This window comes from Coturnix japonica, chromosome 8 (genome assembly GCF_001577835.2).
Source record: "Coturnix japonica isolate 7356 chromosome 8, Coturnix japonica 2.1, whole genome shotgun sequence".
Taxonomy (NCBI): Eukaryota; Metazoa; Chordata; class Aves; order Galliformes; family Phasianidae; genus Coturnix; species Coturnix japonica.
In genome coordinates, this window is record NC_029523.1 from 9,037,901 (window position 1) to 9,051,121 (window position 13,221).

Sequence of the window (13,221 nt, forward strand, 5' to 3'; positions counted from 1 at the left end):
ATAGGTTCCCACCTGCAAGGGGAAAACAGTCCCATAGCAGAAAGGTTTATAGGCACTATGTCTGTGCTATATTCAGAACACCATGCTCTGAATATCCCGTGATGACTATGAAACAGCAGCCTGGGCATTTTCATTAAGGTTTTGTCCAGAGATTTTTTGGAAGAGATTGACATATCATCTCAATTGCTTTTTAAAGATGATACTCTAGAGGTATGTGTATTCTGACCTTCACTGACTGCTGCAGGAAACTACAAATCGCATGCCATCCTGCTGTAAACATATCCCTTTTCTATCTTGTTTGTTGTTGTTGTTGTTGTTGTTGTTTTGTGTGTGTTGTTTTGTTGTTTGTTTGTTGAACCTGCAGCATCTACTACTCCAGTCACCAAAATGGAAGAAAATGCAAACACCAGTTTGGAAGAAGATTTCGAAGGACAAGCTACACACACAGGCAAGAAAACTGACTACACTTGTTTTCTAAAAATAAGCAAAGCTTTCTCTGATCACTAAGGAAGCCTAGAATCCATCCACACTAACTGGGATGCCAAAGTCCTTGAACAGAAATGTAGGCTCCAAGTTGGGATTGTGACAGCTCTCATGGAAAGGCAGGTAATACCAAACCAAATGTTGTAACAGTCCTCCTCATATCTCAAACCAAAGAAAAACGCAGACATCTGAAGAAGCCTCCAGCAGCAACTGCCCAATGCAGATCTTGTTGGTTTATTGTTTCAGTCACAAACTCCATTCTTCTTTTATGGAAAACAAACAAACCAACCAAGAATCATACTAATACTAGAATTAGTTTACAAGGTTCCACAATAAAGGCTGAATTATTTTTTCCTTCTTTCGGAAGGAATATTCAGTGCTAAAATTGCACACACATCTTTTTAGCAAACACAGCATAGCATTTAAAAGCTTTAAAAACATTCTTGCTTGGAATCACAACTCTTTTTAATTAAGCCCTCAATCAATATGCCTTTTCATGAGTACTGACACTGTACTCTATAGACAGGTATCACTGCATCCTATCTCTCTAGCAGGTAACAATATGCTTTAAGACAAACATTCCTTTCTATGCTCTGAGGGTTTCTTTTCTTGTGCTGTAGTAACACTTGTAGCTCTTGTTTTTTAGGGTTCTTTCCCAAGAAGCCTTGCTGCTGTTGGCTTAGTTGGTATTTTTCGGAGACTCAAATGTAGGGCACTATAATTATGCTTAGGTTTCTAAATTATTTTTAAAATCAAGTCACTGTTTTCTTAATCTTTATCACTATGCCAAGACTTACAGGTTAATTCCTGTCTTGGAATCTTGTTTGCAAAAGATTGTTCACCTTCCCTTTCCATTTAGGGGGTGTATTGCGTTTAGCTGCCTTTCAAGATGTCAAAATCAAATCCAAAACAGATTCTTAGCAACTGGCAACACTGCTCTCTTGCATGAGTGGGAGAGTTTCTTAACCATCTGCTCCTGAATTTACATAGAAGTAAACTTGATCTCTAAAAATATTCAAATATTCTTTGGTTTTATTTTATGGTGCAAATTTAAGTGTTTTGTTTTGACAAAAACAACATAGGAATTTTGAAATGAATGTCTTCTTTTCCCTCCTCCACTCCAAACTTTAACAAATTCAATCAATCAGTTCCAAAGAGCAAGATTTGCATTACAATCAGTTACTAGACCACTGCCTTGTAGGTTTTGCTTCCAGTGGAACATACATGGATTTTAAAATAAATAAAATCTTGAGGGCTCCAGTATTTTAGTTTTACAATGACTGCCAACTCGTTATGCCTGGCATGCATTCAGATCCTGCCTACAAGGAAAGGCAAAATTACATTTATGAAACACTGGATTTGGCCAAGATATCAGCTTTAACAGTTTCCACATCCTCATCCTTGTTGAATATTCATGTAGATCACTCATATATTTTTTATGATAATAATATAAACTGGATCACCAAAATCTAGCTTAGAAAGAAACTCTCTTCTGGAGGCTAATGAATATGTTGACTGCTAAAGCTCCGGTTCTCAGCCATCCTAGAGAGTACTCTGAAGGGAAGAGGGGTGGATAAACTGCAGCATACGTAGGCAAGACAATAAAGGGGAAACTTAAGGAAGCTTCTTGTTGCCACCAGTTTCTCATCTAACAACTTCTCTCTTAGGGCCCAAAGGTGTGATCAATGACTGGAGAAAGTTTAAATTAGAAAGTGAAGATAAAGACTCCTTGCCCTTGAGCAAGAAAGAAATTCTTAGACAAATGTCTTCACCACACAGGTCCTTCAGTAAAGATGATAAAGATACCAGAGAGCGATTCTGCCGTAAGGTAAGAGAAAAACAAACAAACAAACCACTTCTATTATATAAAACACACAATTATATAAACAAGAAAATCTTGAAATAGCCAGCCTTAATTCCTCTGTAGCTTAGCAGAGATCGTATCCCACAAACAAATCAGAATTACTGACAGTAACTTTACTCTGTATTTCTATTGTAAATATAATATGAAGCATCCTCTTGGGCACAGATCATATCACTGTCATAGTGGCATCTACATACATAGTGCCACTGAAGAGTAAGAGCATATTCAAAGAGAAAAGACTGACTTGCCCGGAGAATAGCAGCATCTGACCTAAAACACATACCCAACCATTTATCTTGCTCCCTCTCCAGAAGGTTTTAAGCTCTGTAAAATATGCAGTATATTTCACAACAATGCACCATACAATTCTGGGAGCTTGACCTTTCCTTCTCCAATCCCTATCTTAATACATTTTTTATTTAATAACCTTTGGTTATGGCAACTGAAAAAAATTTAATATGCTTAAAAGCCATAGGATGGGATCCTCACACCTATCTCTTCAGGAGGCATTAAAGAAACAGTAGTTGTTCTTCTAGCTAACCTTTCTATGCAGTGTTCTTTAGATAGCAACTTCTTACCTTCCTGTTTGACTGTCAATAAACAACCACTTATTCATATAGCATTCTCTCAATATTCACAGATGAGTATGCAGGAGTATGAATTAATAAATGATGAGAAAGAAGATGAAAGTTGCCTACAAAAATACCGTAAACGCTGCATGCAGGATATGCACCAAAGGCTGAGTTTTGGGCCTAAATATGGCTATCTGTGTGAGCTGCAAAATGGAGAACAGTTCCTGGAAGCCATTGAAAAAGAACGCAAAACTACCACCGTCATCGTTCACATTTATGAAGATGGTATCAAGGGCTGTGATGCTCTGAACAGCAGCTTAACCTGCCTTGCAGCAGAGTACACTACTGTGAAGTTCTGCAAGATCAAGGCCTCAAACACCGGGGCTGGAGACCGCTTCTCAGATGAAGTGCTTCCCACTCTGCTAGTCTATAAGGGTGGAGAGCTTCTGAGCAATTTCATCAGCGTTTCTGAACAATTCAATGAGGAATTCTTTGCTGTGGATGTGGAGTCTTTCCTAAATGAGTATGGGCTGCTACCTGAAAGGGAGCTTCCAGCACTGGGAAATGTCAACACGGATGAGCAAGATGTTGAATAGAAAGCCATAGTCTTTGCTGCCTTCCCTTTCTCTCCTGCACATTATGTATCAGTCTCAGCAATACCCAACTCATTTAGAGAAGGCTGTCATTGCTTCCTAACATATTTGTAAGATATGCGTATATAAATACTCCTTAACTAACAGCATGTGAATTTTTAAGTTAGAACACATACAACATCCAGGAATTTACATAGTTACTTCTACACCAGGCACAAGTAACAGGAAGAACAAGAGATGACACTGGTGATCTGTAAGAAACTAGGCACACACAGAATGAAAAATTAAGGGCCCAAGCAGGTCTCTGCTATGCACAAAAATGACTTCATATCAACAGGAACAAAATTATGGAGAGTCCTGGCTCCACAGATTCACATTTCCAACTACTTTCAGTAGGGACAAGACTTTATCCATTCATTTAGTTTTTAGGGCAAACAACTAGCCTGAAGCCCTTGCAATCTTAAACAGCTTAGGTACCTAGGACACTATTTCATGTTTCCACATTTAGTTTTCAGTATGTGTGAAAATACTGAAGTTAGCACAGTGCTTCTATTAACTTTCTCATCATAACAGCTAACACAAACAAACTACCAGCTAATTTCAGTTTATCATTGCTCCATGTTTTCAACTGTAATACTTAATATATTTGCAAGCTACTAAAACAGTATATTGTGCTTATGTAATTACTCTGAATAAAGCTTGACAGCTCTCAAAAACTGCCATGAAAAGTGCAAAATATGTTTTCAATCTATAATATTAAAAATGTGGGAAATACAAGAAAGCACTCATTTACTCTAGTTTTTAGCTTTAGAGAAAAGGACACTGCTGAGAAATTTTAAAATTCATTTCAGGAGGACACACTGTAGATTCCCTACAGCTCCTGTTCACTGCTTCATGTCAAGATGTTCAGCTTTTGCAGCAAGACATTAGTAATGTTTCAATAACTTCTTCTGCTCAGTGGCAAATCTGAAGGCTAAAATTTACTCTGAAAACAGAGATAACTGCATCTTAACTGCATAGTTTTGCTGATAACGTCTGATATTATCAAAATCTTAAAGATTATTTCTGGCACATATCTGATTCACTTACCAGTTTCTATTTAATTTGCTAGCTTCACATTTTGACCGCTTTAGAGTGAGAAATTCAGTTTCTCTTCAGGTCAGGATCCCATCATGGAGATGTCACGTTGTGAGAGCCTGAATATAGATAGGTATGAATTTATAATTCAGACATCAGCATCAAGGAACTACTGCTCTGATCTAACCCACACAGCCAAACTTCCATGACATCGTTAAAAGCAGGCTCCTGATCACTCTTTTAAACACCATTTTTTCCACTTTTCATTCATATGGAAAATTCACAGGATAAACAAAAGTTGTACCACTTTCCAACAGATCTACACAACAAAATAATTATACTAAAAAAAAAAAAAAGGCCAAAAAACAAAAACAAAAACACCTGCTGTAGGAGTCACAAGATGGCATTTCAAATAAAGTGGTTAGAACAAAATTCAGGCTTCATTTTAAAAAGTGTCCTTTTTTAATGGCAATCCAAATATTCCTGAACTTATTTTCAATATTGTTTTGCCATGCATTTATGTTTTAACAGAGCATTCAAAACCTCACCCTGCGCAAATTAAGCAATGAGAATGAAGTTTCATACCGTAACAATGCACCAGCTCTTTAACATGTAAAACAATGCAGGACTTTACTTCCCCAAGAGGTCAAATAGTATCTTCTCAAAATTCTGTAAGTTCTGCATCAAAAATTTCTGAAGAACCACAAATACACAATGCCATACATTTTTCTGACAGACCTCCTGATGGGATAAAAGTGGCAGCAGTTTTTTGCCTCAGACCAAACCTCTTCTCTCTTTATCAAGCATGATGCATACTCCTCAGTTACTAGCAACTTCATTTCCTCTTAATGCTTCATTTGCATCAGCATACCAACTTTTCAAAAAGCTACCAGTTGCAGATACACCTAACAGTATGAAAATCACACGATCATATAGAAGGTTATGCAGAAAATAATAAATTATCCTTTGTCCATCACAAAATACAGCCAGCTTCCCAAGTAGCAAAGCATTTGTCTTGGGTTTGGCTGTTGTTTTTTTGTTGTTGTTGCTGTTTTGTTTTTTGTTTTGTTTCATTGTTTTTCATTGTTGTTTTTGTGTGTGTGTGGGAAATATTTGAAACAGGAGGTATAAAAGATTTTTGTACTCTACACACAAGAAAGCTTCCAAATAACTGGTTGGAACACTCTTGATAATTCTCCCTTTTTATCAAACTCCGTTCAAAAGTTGGTAGGAGATGAACTTAAGCAGTCTAATAATGTAAGCTTCATTTCTTTGAGAAAACAGACTGCAAACAAAACCCCTTTACAAACAATAACCATCCCAGAAACTGCATTAATAGCTAGCTGTTAGAAACAAGCTGACACTACAAAGACAGACTATGCATGCCTAAGCAAGATTTCCTTCAACCTGTAATTAGAAAAAGAAATGCTACACCAAGCCTTAACAGCTCATGACTAAGTTTCAAGTAAAGCTCTGATCAAATCCTCATTTCTTCAAGAAAAGAAAAAAAAAAAAAATAGAACCTTGAAAACACGAAGCAAGACTCGACTCAAACACCATTCTACTGCAAAGGTTCCTGAACAGCAAGCAGTAACCGCTTTAACAAGCACATGGGAGCACACTTTCTACTTCCTTAATAATTTGACTCAAAGCGACAGAAACCCTACAAGTGTTCAAATACACCAATACAGACTAAAATGAAGGTGGGGAAACTATCAGTGCTGTCTCTGCTGTCCAGACTAAGGACAGAAGCTTTAGAAGGAAGGAGCACATCATTATACTGTTTAAAAGTGAAGCATCTAGATTTAAGCAGTGTAAAAAAACCCAAACAAATAAACAAAACAAAACAAAAAAACAGAATGGTAAGGACAAGAAGAGAAATAAAGTTTGCATGAAATTATGCCATAACTTCAACTTTACAACTAACAACTATACTTAGAAGAGACAGATATGCAGATGCATAAGTCTCAACACACTCTCTAGACTCCTGCACATAAAAATAAAAATACGTTTTTATCCAGGGATAGGAGTTAAACATCTCAGTTTCAATCACAATGGAATTTTCACAAATTGTAAGCTTTAAAAGCTTACAGTCAGGAAAAGGACATGCTTACATAAAACATGAGCAACAGTTAAGAAAGTGTCAATCAATAGACTTTAAAAGTTTGCTTTTAATCTTCCTTTACAAAAAAAAGTCAGTATCTATTAATAGTCAGTGGCCATCAGTCCAAAAGGGATGGGAAGCAAGAAGACAGTGAAATCATCTCAGTTAGTTCTGCAATACTTAAACAAGCAAGAAACTGCTTTCTTCTACGTCCACTGTTCCCCATGGCAAGGTGACTGAGAGGTTCAATCTGTAGATACAAGCTGAGTTACTCTTTTTTTCTTTGATAGGGCTAAACTGTTTTCTTACTGCAAAGATGAAGTCTCCTGTGATATAAAGCCTATCCAGAGCATCTTCGTTCTTTGTGATTCAATATCAAAATGCAGTACTAGACTTCCACAGAGCCTTGATACCTAATTAGTTATAAATTAAAAGATAAATTTGATGGTCTGTGATAACATTTTAAAGGGTGTTTATGACACCCTGAGTAAGTCTGCATGTGAAAAGGACAATAGAGTTTTTCCCTCCGTGATCCACAGAACATCGAAACAAGCTGTACTTTTTATGCAACTGCCAAACAAAAACCTACTGGAAGAGCTTTTCATCACAATTTTCCTCCTGGGTGTAATGTAGCATCTCAAACGTCGTTCTCCTCTTCCATGGAGGAGCTGTAACAGCAGCTACAGAAGAACTGCTTTGTAGCTTTACCTCCATGGAGGCACTTTGCTGTTACGAACACTTTTCTTTACAAATCAGATGGGCTGTCTGAGACTGAAGTAGAAAATGCAATTTCTTCTTTTGGAGGCTACAGCAGTGTAATTTTTAGATCAACTATATTATAAAGTGTGTTGGTAAACTAACATCATTTTCTGAGCATCATTCAATTTCTACTTGCACAGAATATAATTCATCTATAAACTATGCAGCAGCTGATGGACTTACCTGAAAAAAGAATCTCCAATTATTGCCTTCACTTTTCCCTGAGAGGCCCTTGAAAACACTGAGAACAAAAGAGCTGTATTCCACCATAAAGTCACAAAACTAAAAGTAGATAATTTTACCAAACATGTGAAAACAGAATACACAGACAAGGCAAGAGGACTTAAAATGCACACTTCCCATTGTTGCTTTTTATTGAAAGTATCCAAATACATACATACTTGATTATGCTTTAGAATCGAATCTTTCTTTAAGTGTTCCTACAGCTTTACACTAAAAATAAACTTGCAGTGATATTTAAGTGTGCTAAAATCTGAAATTCTACTCTACCATGAATCAGAACCGAGCAAACATCACACATCATATATGAACTACCTTTATTAACTTTAAAAGTACTTTTCTTTCCCTCTGCGTTCCTTATGTCAAGTCTATGATAATGGTATTGCCCACTATAATCAGAAGAATATCTAATCATGGAAAGCTATCCACTGATGGTCTAAAAATCATGACTAGCAAACAAATTTTGACAGCTTAGTTATCAAAAAAGATCATCTTTAACAGCTGCTTAGATACGGCTTTCTGTCCTAGCTCATGACAGAGATATTGTCATCAGAAGTTACAGGCAGCAGATCCACAAAATTCTATACATTTTACAGATTTTTGAGTTCTCCGGGTCTTAAACTAAGTTATTTACAGTCTGAATTGGCCTATTCTTCAATCTACTAGAAATTACTTCCATAACTATTAAGCTAGTTAAACCAATATTACCTAAAAAGTGCATGCGGTGAGATGTTGGTTTCATAAAATCTAACTTTCTCTTAATTAAGTTTAATAAGATGAGATATCGTTTAGCAATGGAACTCCTGAAGTAAGAATATTCATACTAAGTAACTCTGCTAATATTACCAATAGACTGAAAAATATCAGCATTAACATTTTAAATTAAAATTGGAAGCCAGAGGAAAATGAAGCTTCTGTGTTGGTTTAAGGACACTTTCTAGAGCATATCATTCCTTTACATAAGATTAACAGTTTTGTATAAATTTGATTCAGCTGCTACTTGGTGTATTAACTGCATGCTGGAACAAGGTAACTGAAAATACCATAACAATTTATATTGCACATCTAACTGGTGGTTTTCAGGCAACAATCCTCAGCTACTGGTATATTAAACCCCGATGTTTCCATTTTGTATAAATGTGAATACCAGTCAGTACTTCAGTGAGGCTGCTCGTGCTCGATTTTAGTCGCTGAAGTAATTGAAAGAGAAGATTGATGCAAAGACTGCAACAGCAACTGCTATTACCACACCTAAAAACAACAAAGGAAATGCTCTCAGTGAGCAGCAAGTTCAGTGAGTGGCACAGTCAGCAGCTAGGGTGTGGAGCATAGGGTCAGTATGAATGACAAGCAAAAGGAGATACAGTAAAAGCCGCCCCAAAAGCTATGCACACCACTGCTAAGCCTAAATTTAAAGCTATGATCTCAGATAATTAAATTACAGAAGCTTCTCATAAAAGCTCTGACCAGACCAGGCTCCTTCCAAAAACCAGTTGACTGCACCTTCTCTAGTAATTTGGTCATACCCTGCCCATAAAATAAGGCAGTGACTCCATGCTACTGCTTAATTCTAGGAAAACAACTAGCAAAAACAGCACAATCTTCAGACTTTAAGAAACAAAATCTACTATGTTTTTCCTCAGTGGCACTGGGGTTAGAGTTTTTTGCTGTGGCACTGCACCTATTCCTTAATCCTCTTTGTACCACAACAGCAATTTTCTTGTTGATTAATAGCTTGCTACTGATGCAGTTTATAGAACACGCTGAGGTGGGAGGAAGGTCTGATGATTAGAGGGAATAATACATTGTTACAAGCAAACCTAAAATACTCTTCTCCCTCAATCTTCCAGTTACCGCGTTCTAGAATTAAGAATTAATAGAAAGCAAGTGTTACTGTTGACTAAATTGCAATTATTGGAACAGAAAAAGACAGCTAAATCTCACAACATAGAGAACTGCGTTAAGTACAGACAGATGTTGGAGAGCTGGAGAGTTGAAGCAAAGGATACAATGCAGAGACTGAAATTGGAGTAACTGCTCTTTTCTGCATTAGTGAGGCTGAGAAATACCACCCAAGCCCATATGCATTCATAACAGAAGCAGCTTAGTGAGTCACTAGCCAGTTTAAGGGTATCTGTTTAACAAACCCATTCAGATGTGTGGCTTTTTTCTACTTAGAGAAGTGACGGCTCTCCAATAACTTAAGCCTTCTGTATTGAGTTGTAGGCTGAATCAACTACAAGCACAGGTTCTGTTCAAACAGTGAATTGGTGTTTATTTCCCCAGAAACACCCTGCATCTACAACAACGAAATCCTAGAAAAGCTACCGCATTTCTTAGCAAAAGAAATTAATAAGAGCTTTTTTTGTATATATATACATACATATATATACACACACACACACACACACACACACACACACACATATATATATATATATATATATATATTCTGATCTCACCAGCGAGAATAATAATAATAATAATGCTGTGGAAGCAAATTTTTTAGAGAAAGAACCCATCATAATCTCTACATTGCCATAGTAGAACTAGGGAAGTAACATACCCATACATACCCATATTTTGTTGAAGTTTCAACAGCAATGTTGCTTTCGTCAGTTGTTTCTGTTGTTTATCATCCATGTTTTCAGAAATTGGACAAATACCAACTGCATGGAAATCATGTAAACAAGTAAATACCAGGTGAAAATGTAGCATTTGCATTTCACACTTGAATTAATGCATAAGACTGTGAACTTCCTATCAACTTCATGAAGTAGAAAAATGGTAGAAATGTAGAAATGGTATAGCAGCAACAGCACAGTGCTAAAAGATTTCCCTTCAAAGCCTTTTGTGCAGAATATAGGATACATGCAAAAACTATTGCCACTAAAGGCCAGCATCATTCACTCATTGCACAAAAATAAATATTATTTTCAAAACACAGAAATTTGCTTTCAAAAGTCCTTTAAAAACATTCTTCCAGAACAGGAATAGAGGATCTATTCTCCTTTGGAAAAATTACTAAATTCTTGGGCTACTCATCCAGGACTGAGATCCAGAGCTTGACTGTTTTCAGACTGATGGAATTCAAACCCTGATCTATTTCTTTTCCAATGTTTCCTCTAATCACTTTTATATAATCAGGGTGTTGGAGGGGAGGGAGGAAAGAAAGAAGACTTCTACACGAATCTGTTTGTTTGTCCCACACAGAGTGAGCACGCTCTGGACTCTGCAGTCTAACAGTAAGTCCACTTAGTGGTGGCCATGAGCCAAAGGCCTTCAGTTACCATTCCTGTCCCAAGCACAGTTTGCTAAGGCATCAAAAGTTTTAATTACAGTTTAGTAATTACTACTGCATTTCTGCTGTGGAAAAGCACAAAGGAAGTGGGAGAAAGTGCTTGTGCTATTGCAGTGAGACCTGGATGCCTTCAGAAAGAAGGGAATAGTAATACAGATACAAAAGAGAGACTAACAAACTGTTCATGTTTGTTCTGAAGATGAAGGAAAAAAATCACAGCAAATACCAAGTCTACAAAATATTGATCTAAATAAAAAAAAAAAAAAAAGGATGTCTCATTTTCAGAGTGGGATTGTTAATCAGCTTTAATTACAATTACATAGCTGAGTAATACAAGGCACATCCCATTATGATTCACGTGCAAATGATTCATGGAAAAAGACCATTTGAAGCAGTTGTATCAAGTTGTATCATAAACCATATAAAGTGCTTTTTGAAAGTAGGATTCTATGAACCAATTATAAGAACCCTTAATTCCTCAGCAACTCACTAACACAGATGGAGAAGAGATTACCACCACCATCTCATCTACTCAGCCTGTTTAACACCCCTACCCTGAGGAGAAACAGGGATTTAGAAAAACCAATCGAAAATGCAGACATTTCAATTGCTTGTATTAAAGAACTAAATATCTTGAAACCACAGCATTAGAGCTGTTTACATCTTTCAGTTACAAATAGCTTGAGTTTTGTTTTATATTTTCCATGTAACAATTTTAAAGTATGACCCCAGAGCAACCTCGCTGAAGAGATGTTCAAGTGATTAAAAAAATAAAGCTGCAGGGGACAACAATGGGTCATATGAAGTCAACACATGAAGCTGGCCTTCTCCAAATATGTTCATTTCACATGTGTTGACTGTGTGCTTCTTAATCATAAATTTTTGCATTTTATTGACTGGATGGTCTTATTTATATTTTAAAGATCATCCAAAAAAGACACTACTTAAAAAGCCTCCTTAAGTTTTTGAATTTTAAACAAGATTTTTTTGTAAACAAATTTTCTGTACAACTTTGTAACATATATCATTTCTCTCATTAATTCAAGGTCAGTGTCTAAAATAACAGTAACTGTGCTACAAACAGATAAATGCCAACATTTGCAGCAAATCAGTTTTTATACCATAGACTGAATACTAGAAGTATCTTTAGTAATGACAGTCAAGCTTTGAGAAAAAACAAATGCTACCAATACTAGAACAATGCATTGTGAATGCACTGTGAATGCACAAGGGAAACTCCAAACTCGCCTGTCACAAAAGTAAGTTTACATCAATACATACAGGCTAAATCTCAAAGTACCAATAAAAGTCAAGCAGTAGAATTAATGCTTTTCGTTACAACAGGAAAGTAAAACAAAACAGCTAGCAGGTCTAGTTTCTAAAATAGCCTTCTGGTGCTAATAAATTGAAGAAGCATTTTAATAAAACTCAAGTTAATAATTTCCTAACAGAAATTATCACACAGCACTGCATGGAAAGCATAATTACCACCAGCAGCATTGCTAGAACCCATTCTTATAGGCAAACACTTTGATGGTCACCGGGGCGAGGTCAGTTTCATTTCTTTTCTAAAATCAATTTAGTCTGTTTTTACTTTTCCTCTTTTATGTATTTACTTTGATTCACACTAAAAGAAAAAATCCCACATACCTAACCCTATAACCAATAAGTCACAAGAAGACAAATCTACCTTGTGAGCTATCCAAACATCATTTTACATGTACTAGTAGCTCATAGATTTTTGATGAGCTACTGTTAAATTTAGTGTTGCCTTTCCTCCTACCCCCACATCCTACTTCCTTATGTAAGCAGTAAAATTGAATGAATAATCATCTCTTTCCACACCTACCTTCAGTGCTGCATTAATTTACTTCCATAAGTTAAACTAATTGCTTTAAGTTATTAGTTAGTTTTGAGTAATAACTAGATTTAAGATTATTAAAAGGCACTATCATAATACAATAGAGATTTTTATTGCCTTTACTGTTTTATCTGCAGGCCCTTACACTGTGCACATCTTTTACTTCTCAATTCAATGAGTCAGGCTCACTGCTAAGTTTAATTATGACCTAGGAAATCCTATAAACACAGAATTTATGGCTAGTTCTGGAATTAAGAAATTTTAAAAAAGCAAGTGAGCGATGGGGTCCAGAAGAATAGCAGGAATCACAGTTCAATTTAGAGAGCGTGTTTATGGCTAATACCAATGTCAAGAAAATGTCACTATT

The 13,221-nt window shown here is 36.3% G+C and overlaps 2 protein-coding genes across 8 annotated transcripts in view; one reads left to right on the top strand and one right to left on the bottom strand.

The window, feature by feature from the left end:
• Positions 1 to 13,221, bottom strand: part of ODR4 (odr-4 GPCR localization factor homolog) — an 80,245-nt gene that overhangs the window by 51,086 nt on the left and 15,938 nt on the right. For 6 of the 7 annotated variants that reach the window (XR_004308220.1, XR_004308219.1, XR_004308221.1 and 3 more), the window contains exons 13-15: positions 10,269 to 10,361; positions 7,636 to 7,693; positions 4,602 to 4,708 (exon numbers count right to left, since the gene is read on the bottom strand). Coding sequence is in view for 1 of the 7 variants with exons in the window: in XM_015869877.2 (XP_015725363.1) it covers positions 8,876 to 8,943; positions 10,269 to 10,361 (161 nt within the window). In the remaining 6 variants the exon portion in view is untranslated. Of the gene's footprint in view, positions 1 to 4,601; positions 4,709 to 7,635; positions 7,694 to 7,795; positions 8,944 to 10,268; positions 10,362 to 13,221 lie in introns of those variants that run through there. The other variant, XM_015869877.2, reaches the window with a different exon arrangement.
• PDC (phosducin) lies at positions 388 to 4,142 on the top strand. The gene is made up of 3 exons (XM_015869878.2): positions 388 to 448; positions 2,151 to 2,311; positions 2,988 to 4,142. The coding sequence occupies exons 1-3, from the start codon at positions 388 to 390 to the stop codon at positions 3,513 to 3,515; spliced, it is 750 nt and encodes a 249-aa protein (XP_015725364.1). The 3' UTR covers positions 3,516 to 4,142.